The 21,660-nt window shown below is 39.1% G+C and overlaps 1 protein-coding gene across 2 annotated transcripts in view; it reads left to right on the top strand.

Moving 5' to 3' along the window:
• Bmp2k (BMP2 inducible kinase) overlaps positions 1-21,660 on the top strand; it is a 101,986-nt gene that overhangs the window by 45,627 nt on the left and 34,699 nt on the right. For both annotated transcript variants that reach the window (XM_036200754.1, XM_036200753.1), the window contains exons 7-10: positions 3,671-3,803; positions 12,285-12,388; positions 14,759-14,838; positions 16,915-17,075. In XM_036200754.1, the coding sequence (XP_036056647.1) occupies positions 3,671-3,803; positions 12,285-12,388; positions 14,759-14,838; positions 16,915-17,075 (478 nt within the window). The remainder of the gene's footprint in view (positions 1-3,670; positions 3,804-12,284; positions 12,389-14,758; positions 14,839-16,914; positions 17,076-21,660) is intronic.

The raw sequence follows: 21,660 nt of genomic DNA, 5'->3' as shown, positions 1-21,660 counted from the left end.
GAATATATGTTGTACCCATTGGTTAATAAATAAGTTGCTTTGGCCTATGGCAAGGCAGCTTAGAGGCAGGTGGGAAGTCAAAGAAGAGAGAGAGGAAAGAGAAAGGCAGAGTCGAGAGAGATGCCAGCCTGCCGCCCAAGGAACAACATACCAGCAGATCGGTAAGCCATGGAACACATGGCAAAACATATTAATAGAAATGGGTTAATTTAAGATATAAGAGCTAGCTAGCAAGAGGCCTGCCATAGACCATACAGTTTGTAAATAATATTAAGCCTCTGAGTGATTATTTTAAAAGTGGCTGCAGGATCATGGGGCTGGGCAGGACCAGAGAAAACTTTTGACTACAATTTCCTCTTCTTGGCATTAGCATCGGATTGATTTGATAACTTATAGTAAAGTTGAAGATTATGTGTAATGTAGGAAGCAAAGTGAGTTGGATCTTAATAGAGCAAAATTATTACAAGAAGTGATTGTAAAGATCTTTTCTGGCCTAGTTTTATGATTGCTGTTTAGTTCCATATTAGCTGAGATAGTTCAGCAACACAGAAGCCACAAAAACCAACTTCACTAGTGCTTTGAAACCAATGGGAGTTGATTATTTTTTTTTCTTAAAACACAATTATTATGTAGTATCTTAATGTGAAGGATGGGATCTTCTCATTTGTCACTTTAAAAATAAGGTTTATTATATGTGCAAATAGGTACTCAAAGATTAAAAAAAATCAACATGATATCTGTTCACACGATTGGAAAAAGAACTGTTTCCATGTCCATGATGATTGTCCTGTGCTTGTCTTAGCGCAGATGGGATAGAAATACACCACATTTTTGGTGTGTCCATCCAGTTTGGTCAAGAATTGTGTTTGCTAGTTCTGTTTCAAGAAAATAAACTAATTAGAAGAATTACAATGTTCAGGTGAATGGAGTTATATAACATTGTATATTTTGACTAAAACCTTTTTTTTTCCTTGAAAGTTTCCCTTGTAGGTTATTTTTATCCTGACATCTAGCATGCTTGATAGGAATCCTACATTACCCTTTTAGTGAAGAAAATTGAACACGATGGATGATGGCCCTCAAATCAGCCTAATTAGTCCCTCTTGTTTCTTATATAATTCTTATTGTATCAAGTGACTACAGACGAAAATGCTTGTAGTGCAAAACAGGGGAACTTGACGTGTTTATACAGTGCAACATATTTCACTTGTTTTTTTCCTTGCTTTTTTGGGGGGTGGGTGGGCGGGCATGGTCTTATGTACTAGGAAGCACTTCTGAACTACGTCCTCAGACCCCATGGTCACCTTTAAAGTGTGCTGGCATTGCCAAGTCATGTGGGGACTCTCACATTTAATCTAAACCAAGAAAAATGACCTGGATTTGATTGACAAGGTAAAACTGGCTGAAATGCAGGTCACATTTGGTGTGAAGGTCATCTGGATGGTGGGAAGCTGTAACTTAAGGCAAATATTACAGCTTTAGTAGTGTTTTTACAGTAGTTCTATGGAAGCTTGTGTTCAATTTGTTGTTTATTTTCCTTACAGAAAAACAGCCACCATTACCTTTTTATTTTCTTTTTTTCCAAACTTGGTTTCTCTGTGTATCCCTGGCTATCCTGGAACTCACTCTGTAGACCAGGCTGGCCTCGAACTTACAGAGATCCGTCTGCCTCTGCCGTGTCATGTCGTCGTCCCCCCCCCCCCCCCCCCCCCCCCCCGAACTGGGATTAAAGGTGTGTGCCATCACAGCCTGGCCATCATTATTTTTTTTTAACCATATTGATTGGGTATGTCTAGTTAGTGTCTTTACCATTTCAGAAGTCATATAATAACTTATAAATTTCTAAATAAGTATTGAAATTTCTAGACCTTTGAAATTTCTGCACTATAAGAATGTTATAAATGCAAATATTCCTTTAAAAATCAATATTTTTGCACTTACAAAGGTTTCTGTACATTTTATTTCTGTATAGTATAGTCTTCATAGACACTAAAAATACTTGTTAGTCATGGATGGTAAAGTAGTTACATGGGGAAAATGTAACATCAGAAAGCATATTCACTGATTAGTTTCATTAATGCCACTGCAGCTGTTAGATAATTTATTTAGAATTGGAAATGCCCCTTACCCTTGTGGCTTGAGGTGTTATTTTTTTTGACAAAGTAATAATTTTGTGACCCAAAAATCATTTCTTTTTTTAAAAATGGTTTCAGGTTTGAACTGTGATGGAATAGCTGGGAACTTGTACTTTAGAATGTTTCCCTTCATTTCAGTAAGGTGATTTACTGGTGCTGTGAGGTTTATAAAGTCATGCACATTAAGCAGACAGAACCTTTCTTTTTTGATGCTACAAATTAGTACATTATACAGTAAAAAGTTGTAGGGTTATATATGGAAACAGAATTAATTAAAAATGTTTTTATTTATGTGTATTTGTGTTTGTTGTGTTTGTTAATACCTGTGGATGCCAGAAGAGGTGTCAGATCCCTGGAGCTGGAGTTACGGGTGTGTGAGCTCCTGACATGGTGCTGGGAATTGAACTCAGGTCCCCTATAAGAGCAGCATGTGCTAATTGCTGAGCTGTTTCTCCAGGCCCAGAGAGTTAATGTTTTTATTGCATGCAACCTGTCTTTTTGCCTGTGTGTATGTGTGGAGGTCAGAGAGCAATTTGAGAACAATCTTCTCCTGCCATATGAGTCCTGGGCATAAACTCAGGTTATCAAGAGTTGTCGGCATGGACCTTTACCGCTGACCCACCTTGCTGGTCAGTGAATTAATTTTTATCTTATGAAATATTGACCAGTAAAATTTATTGCTAGTTGTTTTAACTTTGATGGACAGCCTCATAGGACTGAAAATGTGTTTTTTAGTGAATTGTAAGACAATTTGTTAAAAATGGCCATACGTTCCCTTTGTAAGTTGATAGTATCACCTGCCTTAGTCAGGTTACTGTTGCTGTGCTAGACACCATGACCAAAAGCAACTTGTGGAAGAAAGGGTTTATTTGATCTTACAGCTTTGAACTTCATCACTAAGGGAAGCGAGGGCAGGAACCTAGAGGCAGGAACTGAAGCAGAGACCACAGAGGAATACTACTTACTGGCTTGCTTCCCAAGGCTTGCCCAGCCTGCTTTCTTCACCCAGGACCACCAGCCCAGAGGTGGTCACTACCCACAGTGGGCTGGGCCTTCCTCCATCAATCATTAGTTAAGAAAACACTTTCATAGACTTGTCTGTGAGCATTCTGATAGAGGCCTCTTCTCAGATGTAACTTGTGCCTAGTTGGTAATACCAGTGAGGACAGTACCAAGTAGATGATATTTCCTCTAAAGTAATAAGCCAGGGTTAATTTTAGTTCCTGATCCAGAGGAGCTTATCCAAATCTAAATGATCACAGATGCAGCAGAGGAACACCGATCTATAAAGCTAAAGGCCTTTTAAAAATAACTTGGTTAAGGGATGATTGGATTCAAAATAGGAGCATTCAGTTTGTTTGTTTGAAGTTACATGTTTCACTTCTGGTGTTCTTGTCCATGTTGCTGAGGATTGTGCTTAGGGCCTTGTGTATGTTAAGCAGTGCTCTACCACTCCCCAGCTCTTGTCTTGACTCCTGTTGTGTTCAGTGGCTGATCGTTGAGTCTGATGATGTTCCTGTCTCTTTGTTTCACAGGCCCTGGGATGTTTACTGTACAAACTTTGTTTCTTCACTCTTCCTTTCGGTGAGAGTCAGGTTGCTATCTGTGATGGCAGCTTCACCGTCCCAGACAGTTCTCGCTACTCCCATAACATACATTGTTTGATAAGTAAGTATTTGGAAAGATGGAGTAAATTAAATGTTAAATATTAAATATTTATAAGATACTGCAATTTAGGGCCTGCTATTTATACTTTCTTAAATCTAGACTTTTAATTTCATATAATTTTATAAATACAGTAAAAAATTTAAAGATGGTTATTCACCTCTATAGAGGTCAAAGCAATCTACTTACCAATAAATACAAGGATATTTTTAAACTCCTAGATAAGAGTTAGCACATAGCAGAAATTACATAATTAAGATAATCAGAGTTACCGGGGACACTTATAACAACATTTAATTCTCCAATTTTTGTGTCTTTGAAACCAGATATCCATGTGGTTAATAAATAACTAGATTTCCTTCCATGCTTGCTTTTAAGAAGATACTGTAATTTAACATTCTGCACATGTCTGTTGTGAAACTGGAGAAAGCTTCTTTGCGGGAGGGAGACCATCATTAGACAGCGGACTGTGACTGTCTGGGGAGCTGCAGTGTTTCAACAGCTCTGACGGAGGTGCCTTTAGCATTTCCGCTGTTTCCTGCATTTTGAACAGCCCTCTTACATTCTCTGTGGCACAGAACAGAGCGTCAGTTTAAATTTATTTGCTATTCATATAATAAAGATAGTATTTAAACTTAATGAAGAAAATAAATGGAATTAATTTTCTTATTTGTGAACAAAGATAGAGCAAAGTCTTCTTTTTTTTCTGTTAAAGTTTTACATAAATAAAATATTTAAATGTAAAAAGTAAAATATACACTGAAAGAAAATAGGTATGAATTGAATCCTATGTCTAGAATGTAGAAAACATAGGTCATCAATTCAGGAAGCTATAAGATATGACAACCCAGTGACATACAACTTTACTTCTGCCCATATGGTGTACCTGTAATTCTAGCACTGGGAGGCAGATACAGGAGAATGCCCAGGTCCAGGGCACTCTCAGCTACATAGGAAAGACTCAGAAAAGCCGAGGGGCCAAGGGCTGGGTACATATTGCTTAGTGGTAGAATGTTTGCCTAGTAGGTACGTGACTCTGGGTTCAGTCAACAACACTGCTCCTACTAAATCCCCCAATTCAGCAACACTTGCATAAATTATAAATTGCAAACAATACTTGTTTGAGAAGTAGTTGACTTCCTAGTGTATGGGCCTTGTGTAAATCAAGGAGAAGGGCTACACAGTGAAGTATTTGGTCATGATGCCAAGAGAACCCTGAGTCAGGGTAAGGAAGAAATGAAGAAGACAGACACACATACAGAAAAGCCAGGATCAGTGGTCTGGACTCTGATGGAGAAGCCTCAGCACCTGTCTATCTCCAGCTGCACAAGGAGACAGGTTTATCTACTGTGAGTAGGAACAGTCTTCATGCTGTAAACATTAGTCTGGGGATGGTGAGTCTGGACAACCCATCAACATTCAAACTCTCCCAGGAGGAAGGCTTTGCCATCCCTCTGAGCCTCATCTGGGGACAGCTGTGCCAGTGGGGTTGAGGCACAGGGGTCCTTGACATGGTAAATTTAATACTTAGAGAGCTGAAGTCCTGGATGTAGGACATCAGCATTCGTGGAAGTGCATGATACATATTTCTTCAGGACTCCACTTGCTCCCTAAACTTGTCCTTAGGGTTTCCTTTGCAGAGATCTCGACCTCTGTTCTGTGTAGCTCATCATTTGTACTGGCACCTGTGTGGTGGCACCAGCCCTCAACTTTAACCTCCATGGGCAATGCCTGGCAGCACTGTTTGCTCCAGCCTTCTGACCTGTCGCAGGCAGACTGCAGTCAAGCTGGAGCTGCAGTCCACATTTCCATCTAGGTACCTGGGGATAGTTTGCCAGCCCTCTAACGCAATTACTCTATTTTAGTGTACTATTTTGTAGAACGACATTTTCTTAGAACAAGAAAATATACCTCAATTGTATATTTGAATAAATATTAAACTCTTAACCCTCTCTATTTTATATAATGTTCTTTAAAAATTTAGGACAACAGAAGTATGAAATAATCCCTATTAATCGTAATGCCCAAAATTTAGAGTGTGGAATTTGGTTGCTGTGTTCTTTGGCTAACTGAGTTTCAATATTTTATTGAAGACATTTTTACAAATCATTGTAGCGGTAACTGTTTTGTTGTTAAGTCTGTCTAATGTTTTAGTAATAATGAATGAACAGTTTTACTAGAGACCTAGAATGTCTTATAGGCCCAGAGTGGCTAATACTGTGAGAGACTGAGAAACTTAGGGCTTGATGTGTGGTTTGATTCCCAACTGGTGTTGACTTTCTCTGTGTTTATGTATGCCCCTACATGTGTGGGAATGTGTTTGTGTAGTGCTGTGGTAAGCATGATAATTCTGGTGATCATTTCAGGCTCAACTGGAGTTTAAGTAATTGGCAGTTTACTGTGTAGCATATGCTTCTACTTGACCATAAATGTGAAAATTTTAGTTCCTGGTATCAATTTGACTATGCCAAAAATGAAATAAACTAAATATACAGAATAAACTAAAAACATTAAAGTAAATTTAATATTATGAAACCCCTGTAAGTTTTTAAAACGGGCCAGTGAGATGGCTCAGGGGTAAAAATGCTTGATGAACCAGTTCAGTACTACCAGAGTTCCTTTTGTAGAAGCCACCATGGAAGAGAGAAGTGACTCCTGAGAGTTGTCTCCTGACCTTCATATGTGCATGTGAGCTTGCACACGTGTGTGTGCGCACACACAGACACACACAGACACACACACATAGACACACACAGACACACACACAGACACACACACACACACACAGACACACAGACACACAGACACACACACACACACACCCCGAAATAGTTTTAACTCCCAATAGAGTCCCTCCTTGTTAAAAGTTTTATAGACTTTACTTTTAAAATGCTGAAATGAGGTACAGATTAAAAAAACAAAAACAAAAACAAAAACCCCAAACCCAGAACATACTTATTTACAATTCAATGCTAAAAACCAATATGAATTCTCTGAATTCTGTTGTCTGTATCTTTCACATGTAACCTTGCCTGCTTCTCACCATCACATTTAGTTACCTCTGTGTTTATAAAATTCATTTAGTGTTTTGCTTTAAACTAAGTCCTGCATTCAGAACAAAGAGCATTGCTTAGCTGTGTTCATGGTTCTTGAATTGCAAACTCTTTAGTGCTAAATTATATTTACTCAACAATATACTTTTACACAATTAATTGTAGTACTAATGGCTTTGGTGTCACTCAGAATGTTTGAAAATATAATATCCATGAACAGTGTTTACTAAAGTTGTTTGGTTTTTGTGGTTATTTGTATATTTGGATGTACTCTTGGTTATCAGGAAGTAATCAGGAAGAATACATTGTGACTGTATTGCTGATAAAGCTGCTTTTTATTAGTTTTATCTTTCTTTCCTGTAGAATTTTCTTAAAAGCAGCAACAGAGTTGTCATTTGATTTCTATGAAACACATGACTGTGAGGTGAGGAAGGAGCTCTTTCATTTTTGGATCTAAGAGTTGAAAAGATGGTAGACAACAAAGAATTTGAAAATGAAGTCATGCTGAGCCGTTATGGAGCCGGACAGGGCTGCTTACTTTCTCTTCCCCCAGCCACTCTCTCCTAAAGTGGATTGACGAAGCCTGTGGTGCACAGCAGACTCAGCTACACCTGCTGCTGCTGCTGCTGATTGGGTCTAGAACCTTGGGCACCTCCATCCACGCATCTCAGCATCTGTGATTCTGAAATGAGCATATTTACAGAACATATGCGAAATGCTAGATTGACTCAGTAGGTTTATACATACATAAACACACACACACACACAGAGATAACAATAATTGAAGAAGATATGGATGTGAGAGGGATTTGGGGGCAACTGGAGGAGAGGCTTGGGTGGAAATGATGTAAAAGTAGAGTACTCATTTATGAAATTCTCAAAAAAAAGTACATTGAGACGTATCTGCCTCTTGAGTTATTGTGAGACTCAAGTAAGGTATGAGAAGTGCTTGTTAGCATGTGCGATTTCTTTCCTTTTCCTGCCGCTGGTGTCTGCACTGAACAGGCCCCTACAGCTGTGACGCTAAGTCACACTTGTTCCTGAGCAAACCATTTCTGAGAGCCGGATAAGACCTGCGTAGAGCAGACGATTTTCCCCAGATACTTGTGGGAGGTACTATGCTCTCAGAAAGCACAACCTGTGAGTTATGGTGGATCTCCTGAAGGTGTCCCACACATGTCCCACATTCCAGAATACACTGGTCCAGCTAGTGAGGCCCCTGTCCACCTTGTTTACTGTGGTGGAGAGCAAAGCTTTGCTTCTCTTGCTTGTGCTTCACTTATTGCTGCGTTCTGGCTCTGCCACTTAGCTCATTTGTTCTAATTAAATTTCTTTTTGCTTCTATTTTGTAGAAGCCAAGAGTTATCTTACTAATTCTCTTAAGTATGTTATGGGAATTCAAAGACCATGCACAAACCGAGTAGTATGTTTTTATCTACCCACCTCTAAGCTTCAGTGGCCCTTAGCTCACAGCTAGTCTTGCTTTAGTTGTTTTCTCATTCTCTTACAGACTTCTTCTGGGGAAGAAGTCCTTCAGAAACTTTAGTGTGTGTTTGAGAATAGGCTAAGCTTAAGATAGGCTTTCCTTGAAGACACTGACACATGCGCTGGACCATCACCTTCTTGGGGCACTTGTTAGGACTATCACACATACAGTTTCCTGTCATGTTTACAGTGCTATTTACTGTCTTATTTATGGTTGAGTATATTCATATTCAGTTATTAAATTTGATTTAAGATTAGATAAAATGCAGTTGCTTGATGAGTGCTTTGTGATGAGATGTGAGAGGATCAGTAGGAAGTATTGATGGTCTCATCAGGACTACCCTTCAGTGCTGAGACCTTGTATTCTCAGGTTGTATTGTACTTTTGTCAATAGAAGGAATCACATAAAGATGACTGGAGAAATAACATTTTTCTAAGGCTGACTTCTGAAAAAATTGATTTTGTTTGATGTAAAATTGGAGCCAGTGATAATTGTGATGACTCACATAATTGTTTGAACTTGAGAAAGTAGAGTGATTTATGCTTTCTCTTGCTTTTGTATTTCAGCATAATATCACTTGTGTATCTTAATCTATTCCTTCCCCAGAAAACATATATTTTACAGAGTATGTGGTTCAGTGTCATGGAATAGGAGTTAAGAAAACAGTAGACTTGATGGTTAGTTATTGTGAGAGAAAACCTTTTAGACAAAAGCTATTTGGAAACTGAAGTTGTCATGTTTATTAGCTAAGTCCCAGAACTGAATTGGATTAAAGCTGGTAACTCTGCACTTTAGATTATATCATGTAATAACCTAGGAAGTACATTTTACAGCTTTGTGTCTTTAAAGACTTCAAGACTCTCTATATATTATTAAATTAATTATTATTATTATTTTTTTTGAGACAGGGTTTCTCTGTGTAGCTTTGTGCCTTTCCTAGATCTTGCTCTATAGACCAGGCTGGCCTCGAACTCACAAAGATCCACCTGCCTCTGCCCCCTTTAAATTAAATTTTTAATGATTCCATTTTGAATTTTTCTTTTTTAGTCATTTTAGTGGCTAGTACTTTTCAATTAAAAACATCCAGGGATTAAAAAAATATACAGCTATTTTCTGCCTGTAGATTTTAGTAATGATTACAGTCATTTCATATTATTTGGGAGTTTTTTAAAATTAAATCAGGGGGTTAGTGAGATGGCTCAGTTCACATAGGTACTTGCTATACATGCCTTACAGCATGGTATACATGTGAGTGTGGAGGAGACATCCTTCTCCACAGAGTGGTCCTTGGACAGCTACACATATCCTGACACATTGCCTCCACCACACACAAATACACAAAACAGCACCACCAAATCAGAGAGGTGGGCACAGGACCTCACTGGATAAGACTGCCATGTAGAAGTGAAATTATTTAAGCTGAAAATTCAAAACCTGGGGTGTTCTAAAATCTGAAACTTTGAGCATGGGTTTGATGTCATGTTTGGAAAATTCACACCTAACATCAGAACACTTGTCAAAATGCAGGTGCCTCAATAGTATAATGTAGTTGGAAGGTTTCTCCAGTCCTACCAGGCCCCAGCAGTCCCATGACCCACTTATAAATTAACTCTCAGAAGCTTATATTAATTGTAACTGCTTGATCATTAGCTCAGGCTTATTACTGACTAGCTCTTAAATTTGAATTAACCCATAATTCTTATCTATGTTTAGCCATGTGATGTGGTACCCTTTCTCAGTTCTTCCTTGTCATCTTGCTTTCTCTGTGTCTGGCTGGTGACTCCTGGCTCCACCCTTCCTCTTCCCAGAATTCTGCTTGTCTACTCGCCCCGCCTGTACTTCCTGCCTGACTACTGACCAGTTAGCATTTTATTTATCAAGAGCAACACATATTCCCAGCATACAGAAAGACATCTCACAGCAGTGTGGTATAGAATTCCCCTCAGGATCTGTGTGTAATGTGTACTTGAAGGGTGCTGTACTGTGCTTGAGGAAGAATTACTAGACTAGTGCTGGCTGGAACAGAATTTCTCTTCGCCTCCCTTCTCCTTCCCTCCTTCTCTTTACTGCTTTTCAGCTGGTATGAAACAACAGTATTGGAAGCTCATGTCAGGTTGCTTGAAGGCTCATTCTTTGTAGAAATTGAGAAGTATTTCCAAAGAAGTGTATTCTTTTACCATAGTGTTCTCTTCACCCTGCAGATTTTTTTTTTTAAGCTGAACTGTGAACTGCATTTAGAGATTATGTCACTCGTCTCCACTGGGGGACTGTATAAGATGTGGTCCATTGTTGCTCAGCTCACTACAATCTCTTTAAGGATGCTGCTCACTTTGGAAGCCATCTCTAGAGAGATTAGAAGAGAATTTCTTCTGCTTTTGTATCAGAAGAACTGATTTACTAGTGTGTCTGATTTGTGACCCATTGCAGATAATGTAATTCCTATAACAGGATCAGTTACTTTGTGTTGACAGAAACTGAATTTGGGACATGGCATTTATAATGAGATCTATCTAGTTTCTTCATTATCTTGTCCATCTCCAGTGAATTGCGTTTCCATTATTCCTGATTCTCTTATATTTGAAAACCCCTTCTGTATGCCAAGTTGAGGCTTTATAGGAATGAATATTTATTATTAGCTACTTTTAGAATTAGATTTCATGAGACAAATATACTCATTAGAGTAGAAAATATGATAGTTTTATGAATAGGTTTACTGTAATTTGGTTGTCTTTAAATAATTTTAATAAACACTGTTAAAGTATGTTAAAATTTATTTTACTTTGTTAATTTTATATATTGCTTCTTTTAAAACATTTACTATGTTTGTATTATGATATAACTTATTTTAGGAGACCTTGTCGATCTCTTAGATCTTCTCTGTTGTAAGGGTTGAATATAAACTAATAAATATTTGAATTAAATGTTTTTAGTTATTTTAGTCTAATAATGATACTAAAACTATAAAGAATAAACTTTAGCTTTCATAATATATAAATTGTATTACACGGATAATTTTTGTATTTTTAAAATCAAGCTCATAATTTCCTAATACAAGCTAAGTTGTCCCTTGGAGTCACTGTTTATCATTCTGTGTTCAAGGAACTAGGTTTAGAAGGGAGTTGAGTCTGTTTTAATCTGCAACTCCATGTTAGTGCTGTGAACGTGGACACTCACTGTTTCACTAGAAAACATGAGAATAGCTAATGTAAATTTTCATTTCAAACGTTTAACATAATTTAAGCATTAGAAGTATTTTAAGGGTAATGAAGTAGAACTGGCCATGGTGATGTCTTAAAAAACTAATTTTTTTTTTGTTACAGAATTGAATATAAATTTCAACCTTGGGAAATTATAATGTGCATACTTAGCCTTTTCTCAGTGATTAGGATAATTTCAAAATAAAGGCATTTTAGCTAATAGTGAGAATTATTTTAAAAGGAATTGTTTTAGGAGAACCCTCCACCTCCTCTCTGTGGCCCTGGAGCTTTCTTGAATAATTAAGTGTTCCTTAGGTCCACTGGTTTTGTGTTGTTGATTCACTTTTGTTTTGTTTTGTTTTGTTTTTCAAGACAGGGTTTCTTTGTGTAGCTTTGCGCCTTTCCTGGATCTCACTCTGTAGCCCAGGCTGGCCTCGAATTCACAGAGATCCACCTGGCTCTGCCTCCCGAGTGCTGGTATTAAAGGCTGATTCACTTTTTTTTTGTCACTTTTGCAAGAGTATAATCATACCTGCCATCCGTCCAGTGCAGAGATAGATGTTCTGTTATCTGCCTCTCTAATGGGCTCCTGGTTAAGTTCATTTATAGAAAAAGTTTCTGCTATTTCCTCTAAGCATTACCAGAGAATCATTGATCTTAGGCTAGAACAGATTGCCCCTCCTGTGTATGCCTTTCTGTAGTGTTTGTCTTCAGTCAGATATCTTAACCCTTTGACCTGTTATTACAGGGTTCATGCTTGAACCAGATCCGGAGCACAGACCTGACATATTTCAAGTGTCCTACTTTGCATTTAAATTTGCCAAAAAGGATTGTCCAGTTTCCAACATCAATGTAAGTAGTTTCTCAAGTAGGTAAGCCTTGCAAATCCACTTTAATGATGTGTTTACATATATATGTACATGCTTTATGAGCTCCTTGTTTTGTGACAAGTGGTCTTGATAGAGTGTGATGCTGTTTGTGCATGAAACTTTTATTTCCTAGACTTTACTCACGTGTTCTGGAGAGCTTCAGCAGGCGATTTTGCATTGTGGAGAGAGACACAACATGACATGTCAGTCACAGAGCATAGGCTGTTATTATTGAGTATTGAAGTATTTGATAACAGGATTTTAAGTGTTTTGTTTTTTAACCAGGAGATGTGGTCAGGCTTCATTGAGACAGACACTAAGCATATTGTTAAATGAAAAACGTGGGCCCCTCTGGTGTTAATAGTAGAGGCATTGTAAAGGAAGAGACCTGACTTCAGATATTTCTTTTATCAGTAGCTGATTTTATATCTTTATGGTGGCTAATCCCCTTCTTCTATTGTAAAACTAGGATAACAGTTATGATTATAGCTAATATATAGCACAGCAGCCCAGGGCTAGGCCAAGTACAGTGCTCATTTGGGGGGCCTGGTTTCACTCAAAGACTTTGATTCTGGGGTTGGGGATTTAGCTCAGTGGTAGAGCGCTTGCCTAGCAAACACAAGGCCCTGGGTTCGATCCTCAGCTCAAAAAAAAAAAAAAAAAAGGACTTGATTCCTTCCCTCCCTCCCTCCTTCTTTCCTTCCCTCCTTCCGTCCTCTTTCCCTTTCTTTCTCCCTTCCTCCTCTTCTGCCTCCATCCCTCCCTCCCTCCCTCCTTCCTCCTCCTACTTGTTCTCTGTCTCTGTTTCTCTCTCTCTCTGAACAGATTTCTTTCTCTACATAGCCTTGGCGACCCCAGAACTCTATATAGACCAGGCTGGCCTCAAACTCTCAGTTACCACCTTACCTCTGCCTCTCAGAGTGCTGGGATTAAATATGTGTGCGGTCATGCCTGGCTCAAAGGCTTTGACTCCTACTCACTTCCTGCATACTACAATGAACTGTGCCTGTCAGATTTCTGCTAATTTTAATGAAAGTTCTAGATCATCATTGATTTTAATCCATCCTGAACACTGTAGAGATCATTCTGTTCTGACTTATGTTTTCTTCATGTATAATTTACCTACTTGGACAAAGGAAGAACTGTGGTACCTTTTTCTTTATTTTCTTTCTTTATTTATTTTTGGAGCTGAAGATCAAACCCAGGGCCTTAGTGCTCTACCACTGAGCTAAATCCCTAACCCCCCTCCCCCCTTTTTTTTAAAGCCCTTACCATATCACTTTAATATTTTTCTGTAGCAGGAATCTTAAAAGTTCTTACTAATTAAATCAAACCTAAGGCCAGTTATTGTGGTGAATGCTGGAAGATCAGAGAAGCAGAACAAGCCACAGCTATCTCACCTCACCAGTTCCTCAGCTGATCCTGTTTCCTCAGACTGGAAACCTCTGAGTCCTCATCCAGAATGAATCTCAGCTGAACTGCTGCTCCAAAGCCTGAAAGCTTAACCAGCTAAAAGCTTCTAGGTTTTGGTCCTCACGCCTTATATACCTTTCTGTTTTCTGCCATCTCCCTGGGATTAAAGGCTCACTTTCTGGGATTGAAGGCGTGTGTCACCATGCCTGGCTGTTTTCAGTATGACTTTAAACTCACAGAGATCCAGGTGGATTTCTGCCTCTGGAATGCTAGGATTAAAGGCGTGTGCTACCACTCACTGCCTAACATCTATGTTTAATATTGTGGCTGTTCTGTCTCTGACCTCAGATAAGTTTATTAGGGTGCACAGTATTTTGGGGAACACAATACACCACATTTTCCTATTGATGTTCTAATGCTTTAGTGAGGAGAGTAGCTTTATCTGAGGTTTAACTGAACTTTATTTCTGTTGAGCTCATGCTCACAGTACCCAGGCTGAGACAGATACGGACATAAAGAGATGCACTGTTTTCTGTCTTATTTTCTAGACTTTACGGTGTTGTAACAGTTATCTGTAGTATTTAGAAACAACATGATTGTTATCCTGGTTGTGTAATTATTTTCTGAAGTACAGAATACCATTGATTTACACATGTGTTTATAATCTTTTTTAACTCAAGATTTACCAAAAAGAATATTGTGTACAGTAATGCTATGTTCATCTTGTAAAAATTTCTGTGGAACATCACTCTAAAGGTGATGTTTGTGTAACATGATATTTTCAGATTAGATTTTGGGAATATATCTGAATAATCTGCAATATGTGACATGAAAATAATAGTATCGCAGGCAGTGATTTGAAAGTTTAATAGTCTATCTATAGTCTAAAAAATAACTACAACTCAAATTAAAAACTAAGTGAAACTGTTTTTCTCCCCAGAATTCTTCTCTCCCCTCAACTCTTCCTGGACCCATGACTGCTAGCGAAGCTGCTGCTAGGAAAAGCCAAATGAAAGCCAGGTAGGCGGGGCTGCTGGGGCCGAAGGCGCTTTGTCAAGAAAAAAAAGGCGATAGTTCTCATTTTAATTGCAGCCAGTCCTATTACCCCAACGCTCTGTTGTCCAGTCTGGGGTACTATAGCTTAGATAGTGAGCACAGCCTACACTTTCAAAGGGACTAATAGTGGGCTTGCCGCCATCCTCCTGTGAAGCTGGGGATGCTAACTGCTGATGTTGGAAGCTTCTCCGTGTGTGACTGTTGTCATTTTCTTCACTTACTGGTCTTCATTCAGGAAACTTGAGATTTGGGTCAATAGCTATTAAGCCTACTGTTTATATTTAAGAAAAGAAACATTAATTGGGGGCTAGAGAGATGGCTCAGAGGTTAAGAGCACTGGCTGTTCTTCCAGAGGTCCTGAGTTCAATTCCTGGCACCCACATGGTGGCTCATTGCCATCTCTAATGATATCTAGTGCCCTCTTCTGGCCTGCAGGGACACACGCAGGCAGAACACTGTATACATAATAAATAAATATATAAAAAACCATTAATTGTCAAAGGCCATTGGTGTATGTACTTTGTAGAATTTATGTATGTATATAACTAGAAAGCTTGGTAAAGAATTAAATTTGAAACCTTATTTTTCAGTTACTTACACTATTGGTAAGTTTGAAGACTAGATTGAGACTTAAAATCTGGGACTGGAGAGATGATTCAGCAATTAAGAATACATAATGCTCTTGTGGACAACTTGATGATCATTCAAATGAGCTATAATTGGCTGTGTATATAAATGATCTTGCTGTCTTTGTTACATTTATAGAGAACTTGTACTATACCATACTGATCATCCTGCCTGTTAGTTTTAGAAGACAGCATATGCACAATATATTTATACAATTTTCTGGGAAAAATTAAAATTTTTTGATAATTTCCTGCATGTTTGTAATATATTTTGGTCATATGTGCCCTCTACCGTCTTTTGTGCCTTCCCCTCACTGCCCCCTTCCACTTCCCAACCAGCCCCCCTTCCGTAGTGCTGTTGATGTCTTCCTCTCATGACTGACTAGCCCGAATTTCCTGAAATCTTGTGAGGTAGTTTTTGGTTTCCTTCCTCTTGGGAAGATAATTGTTAGGACGGCTCCCTCTTGTGTTACATCTAGGTATTGTGAAAAAGCTGTAGGTGTGTGCTGTGATTGCAGGAGCTGTGGGCTTGCTAAACCATGCGTATACAATTTAGGTGTTACATCACTTGAAATAATATTAAGTGAAGTCATCAAAGAAATACTGGGAGAAAGTTATTGAAGTTCTGACTTTATAGAAAGCAAAGTTGAAAATGTAATTTGAAGATTGTATTGGTCTACGCTTATGTACGTACTGGCAGCACCAAGTGGACTGGTGGGTATCAAAAGTAAATAAATAAAGAGCACATGAAGTTGTGAGGGTGATAGGGAAGACATTGGAGGGGAGGGAGTAGGCAGTGGATTAGTTCCAGACACATTGTATGGATATATGAATATTAAGAATAAATTTACCTTTTTTTTGTTTTTGTTTGTTTGCTGGTCATACTGCTTTCAAAATTGTGCTCACCACTTTACTGTCTGCATTTGAGGCTTACACAGAGCCCCAGTCAAACGTTTCTCATAATTCTCCTTTAGTATTCTTGGAAAACAAAGGTTGGGTGTGTGTGAGCAGGCAGCCTTACCTGACAAGCACTGGTGTCTTCTCTTTTACTGTGGTGGGAGACAGCCTTTCCTTTCCTCAAGTCCAGGCTAAGGGGATTCTTTCTTGTGTCTTTTTAAAGAACTGAATTTCAGTTTTGTCGGAAACCTTTTGAGAAGGTTTCTCTTTGTATTCTGTCAGTCTCAGGCCATCCCTTCACCTGTGGGTTGTATTCCTATTACTCCATTTGAAGGCTGACGGCGAACAGCTGTGCCTGGCTGTAGTTTACGAGCTTTATTAAACATATATTCTGAGATGGCTACATAGAAGAAATCCTAAAGGACTAATGTAGTCATCTCTAACTGTCATGTATAGAATGAACAGTAAACTAGAAATAATCTCCATATTTTGAATGCATTGTATCTTTCTGTTATAGAATAACAGATACCATTGGACCAACAGAAACCTCAATTGCACCAAGACAACGACCAAAGGCCAATTCCACTACCGCCGCTTCCAGTGTGCTGACCGTTCCCAGTTCAGCAACGCCTGTCAAAGTCCCCACTCCTGCTGAATTCAGTAACCGCAAAGCAAAAGGTAGCCTTTGCAGCTCTGATCTCTTTATGGTATGGATAAGCCTGCGATGGCTTGATTCCCTGAGAATGTAAATGAATTTAATATTGCAAAGCACAGAACACATGCCTTAAGAAGTAGGACTGGAGAGATGGCTCCATCAGTAGAGTTCTTGCTGTGCAGGCATGAGTACCTATGTTTCGAGTCTCAGCACCCACAATTGAAGCCGACGGGCATGGGAGTGTGCTCCTGTAGCCACAGTGGGGGGTGGGGGTGGAGGAGGGCTAGGGGGTAGAGACGGGCTGGTTGTAGGTTTGCTACCCAGCCAGTCTGACCGAAATGAGAGCTCTAGGTTTAGTGAGAAACCTTGTATCAGAAGAAAAAAGTAGGAATATGATGGCGGACAATATCTGGACCCTCCTTTAACCTCTACATATGTGTGTGAGCACACCTACATACACATGAACACACAGGTATGAACACCCTGCTCTCCATAAGAACCTGTCTACTGATGACTGATAAGCTGAATTATTATTCTTTTTTGTTTTGTTTTGTTTGTTTTTCGAGACAGGGTTTCTCTGTAGCTTTGGAGGCTGTCCTGGAACTCGTTTTGTAGACCAGGCTGGCCTCGAACTCATAGAGATCCCCCTGCCTCTGCCTCCCGAGTGCTGGGATTACAGGCGTGCGCCACCACCGCCCGGCTCTGAATTATTTTTTTTAAAGGCAAAATTACTAGCAATTCAAATCTATATAGAAGTATCAGTTTGCTTTGATATATAAATAGAAACTCATCTTTTGAGTCTCAGCTAGGAGTGTTGGAGATTTTGTGCTGAATTGAATAGGAAGTAGTTTTCATTCCGTCCTTATAGTTACTAGAGCCTTGGTAAAGGAACCATATGATACCACAGCATAAGCACTGTTCTTATTTGATTTTGAGAAACTGTTTTTATAATCTTAAGTGCATTATGGTAAGTATAATACCTAAAAAAAAATGTTCCCGCAGGGAAATATCTCTAAAAGAGTAAATTTAATTTCTCAAGGTGTCAGAGATATAATCTGAAGAATCACCTCCAGCAAACCCTAATGCCTGTAATATTTCCTGACAAATCTGTCTTGTTTTAATGTTGAAATGTGTTTATTACAGGTACTGTAGTGGTTAAGATCACATATTTTGACTCTCATGAATCTGATTTGAGTTACATTTCTCCCATTTTTAAAACTAACATGTCCAATAAAAATATGAGTACCTATCTAATAGTATTCCTGAGAAATTTAAATGATGGCTTAATGTAAGTCCTGGCCCAGAAGTATTATGAAACGTTGACTGTTACTTACTGTTAAGTCTAAGCTCAGAGAGGTGATGCTTACCTTTGTATTACCTGGCATATTGCTGCAATGAGTTTGTGGTATTCAAGCATGTCAACTGGAATATTAATTCCATGGAAAACAGAGATGATGATATTTTGAACTCATTTTTATAATAATTTCTATTTCAATTAAAAAATTATTTTCTGTGTGTGGGTGTTTTGGCTGCATGCATGTATGTGTACCGTGTGTACCTGGTGGTGGAGGCCAGGAAAGGGCATCAGATGCCTTGGAACTGGAGTTACAGACAGTTGTGAGCCACCATGTGTGTGATGGGAACTGACTTGATCTTCTGAGCCATCTGTCTGGCCTCCAGTGATTTCTCTCTTTCTGCTTTTAACTGTGGGTAAGTAGTGAGGCGGATGGACAATATTCCACCTCAAATAGACATTTAGTATTCTCTCTCTTTCTTGCCTTCCCAGGTCGGATATCTTACTAGTCTTGTGTTATGTGTCACTGCTCACCAGTCAAAGACTGCTAGGGGAGCATGCTTGCAAGATACTAAGTTTGTTATTATTAAAGTGTGAGCATTGTGAGCTGTCTCAGTAACAGTGTTGGAAAGGACTTTTTAAAGGATTTCGGTTTTGTGATAGTTTCTTTTCCTGTTGCTGTGATGAAATACCCTCACAAGAGCAACTTAAGGGAGAAAGGTTTTTATTTTCTTCCTCTTTTACAGTTCCTCATAGTGAGGAAGACATGGCAGCAGCCAGGAGAGACCTGGTGGCAGGAGTGGGGGCTGCCTGGTCACATTGCATGTGCACTCAGGAAATAGTGGTGAACAGGGCAGGGGACAGAGGCTGCCTGGTCACATTGCATGTGCACTCAGGAAACAGTGGTGAACAGGGGAGGGGACAGAGGCTGCCTGGTCACATTGCATGTGCACTCAGGAAACAGTGGTGAGCAGGAGTTGAGCCAGCTTATAAAGCTTGGTGGGCCTGTTTCCAGTGACCTACATCTTGCAGAACGGCTCTACCTCCTCAAGGTTCTGCATCTTTCCAAAGAACTCAGTGCTCAAATGCAGGAGTCTGGGAGAGCATTTCAGGTCCTTGAACCACAGTAGCCGTGTGTAGGTGATCATTCACAGAGTCCTTAGGGATCTACAGGGAAACAAGAATGGGATGTGAGTCAGGATCTCACCCAGGGCAGGTGAAAGCCTGTGAGTAAAGAAGTAGCAGTCAGCCTCGAGGCAGGGTAGAGGATGCTGGCTCATATGTGGTTGGACAGTGTCTGTGTTCTCGTCTCTTTAGACACTGTTGCACAGTATTTGGTTGTCCTGTTGTGTCCCAGACCTTGTCTGCTTTACATGAGGTTACTCAGGTGGTGAGCTGACCCAGCTGTGAGTGCCAGACTTGCACTTGACGTCAGGGCTGCCTTTCTTATTTAGCATGCTTGCTCCCGCTTATGTTGGAAAATTACAGGTTTTATATGTATGCATTTGGCTTCTTCTTTAGAAATTAGAGTAAAATATTCATCTGCTACAGAAATATTGACAGAAAAAATGTAAAAATTTCCTGTTTCCTGTTCAGTTAAATGGTAGTTTACTGTATACCTTCTTAGCTTTTTTTAGTATAAATAATCAATTTGGTAATATGAATGTAGTATAAATTAATATGAATATAGCTGTATATAATTCATATAAATAATTATATCATTGTCATAAATGGACTCAGACATGTTTCTTTGCTATTTCCTTCTTTCCCTTTAAGATGTTTTTGAAAACTTATGTCAGTATAGATCTGTTTTGCAATTTTTAATTTACTCACTGTCATGAGTGTACTGTAAGTTTTATAACCACTTAGGCTGTTCCAGTATTTGCTATTATTAATATTGTGGTGTGAACTGCTATACAATCCGTTTCTGATTTTCATGCCAGTGCATTTGTCTGAGGAGTATACTAAGCATATTTGGGGGCTAGGGCATGACTCATTTGTTAAAAGTGTTTGCTGCTCTCCCTCACTTGGTTCCCATAACAAATATCAGGCAGCTCAAAACTCCCTGTAACATTGGCTCCAAGAGACCTGACGCCGTCTTCTGATGTCCAGGGCACCTGTGTGCCCACAACAGGTAGACACATAGACACACACCTCACTTAAACAAAATAAAACTTAAAAAGAGGCATATTCATTGAAAGTTTATTAACAGTCAGATTGCTGCCCCCAGACTTCAGGAACCTACATCGTCACCCACAGTTTCAGTCCCCTTTATCCTGTCTTCACAGCACCTGATAAGAAAAGGTTTGAAAATGCTTGCCCAATGACTGGAGAGATAATTCCCCCTTTTTATTATGTTCTCATCCAGTGTTTTTCATTTATTTTAAAAACTTCCATACAAATTATTATGACATAAATCTATACACATATGAAATATTCTATATGTTAGCCCTCTCACTTCTTCCCTGTCTCCCTACTGGCCCTCTTCCTCCTCTAACACCCACTTCTTGTACTTCTGGGTCACGTACATTCCATCTCCCCATCTTACCTCTCCTAATTAATAGACTTATTCCTCTTCCCTGATCCCTTTCTATCGTGTGTGTGTGTGTGTGTGTGTGTGTGTGTGTGTGTGTGTCTAGATTCTGCAGGTGAAAGATGTCTATCTGAGTCTGGCTTATTTGATTTGATTAGCAGTTATCTCTAGTTCCATCCATTTTTGTGAAATGCCCTAGTTCAGTTCTTCTTTACAAATGAAAAATTCCATTATGTATGTAAACTACCACATTTTCTTTTTCTATTTCCCTGTTTGTCAATGGACATCTAGACTGTTTCCATATCCTGGCTATTGTGAATTGTACAACAGTAAACGTGAATGTGCAAGTATCTGTGCAAAAGAACTCTTCAGGTGTATTCCCAGGACTGGTATTGCTAGATGCTAGATCAATGGTAGTTGTACTTTTCATTTATTTACTTAGTTATATTTTGTGTACGTGCTCATATATACCCATTCATGTGTATGTGTGTGGGGAAATATGGGGAGACCAGAGGTCAACATCTGGTCTTTCTCAATTGCTGCCCACCTCTTTTTTCTTTTTCTTTTTTCTTTTCTGATACCTTGCTGGTATCTTTCAGATTCCTTGGCTGCACCTGTATCTTGAAGGGTTTTCTTTACCTTTCTCTAACAGTTTCAGAGTCTAAGATTTTACATTGTCTTTGACCCATTGGGAATAGATTTTTGTTGAGGGTGGAAGGTATGGATCTCGTTTCATTCTTGTATACTCGGATATCTAATTTTCCCAGCATCATTTGTTTGA

Source organism: Onychomys torridus, chromosome 10 (genome assembly GCF_903995425.1).
Source record: "Onychomys torridus chromosome 10, mOncTor1.1, whole genome shotgun sequence".
NCBI classification, from domain to species: Eukaryota; Metazoa; Chordata; class Mammalia; order Rodentia; family Cricetidae; genus Onychomys; species Onychomys torridus.
This window is presented reverse-complemented; position numbering and strand designations above follow the sequence as displayed.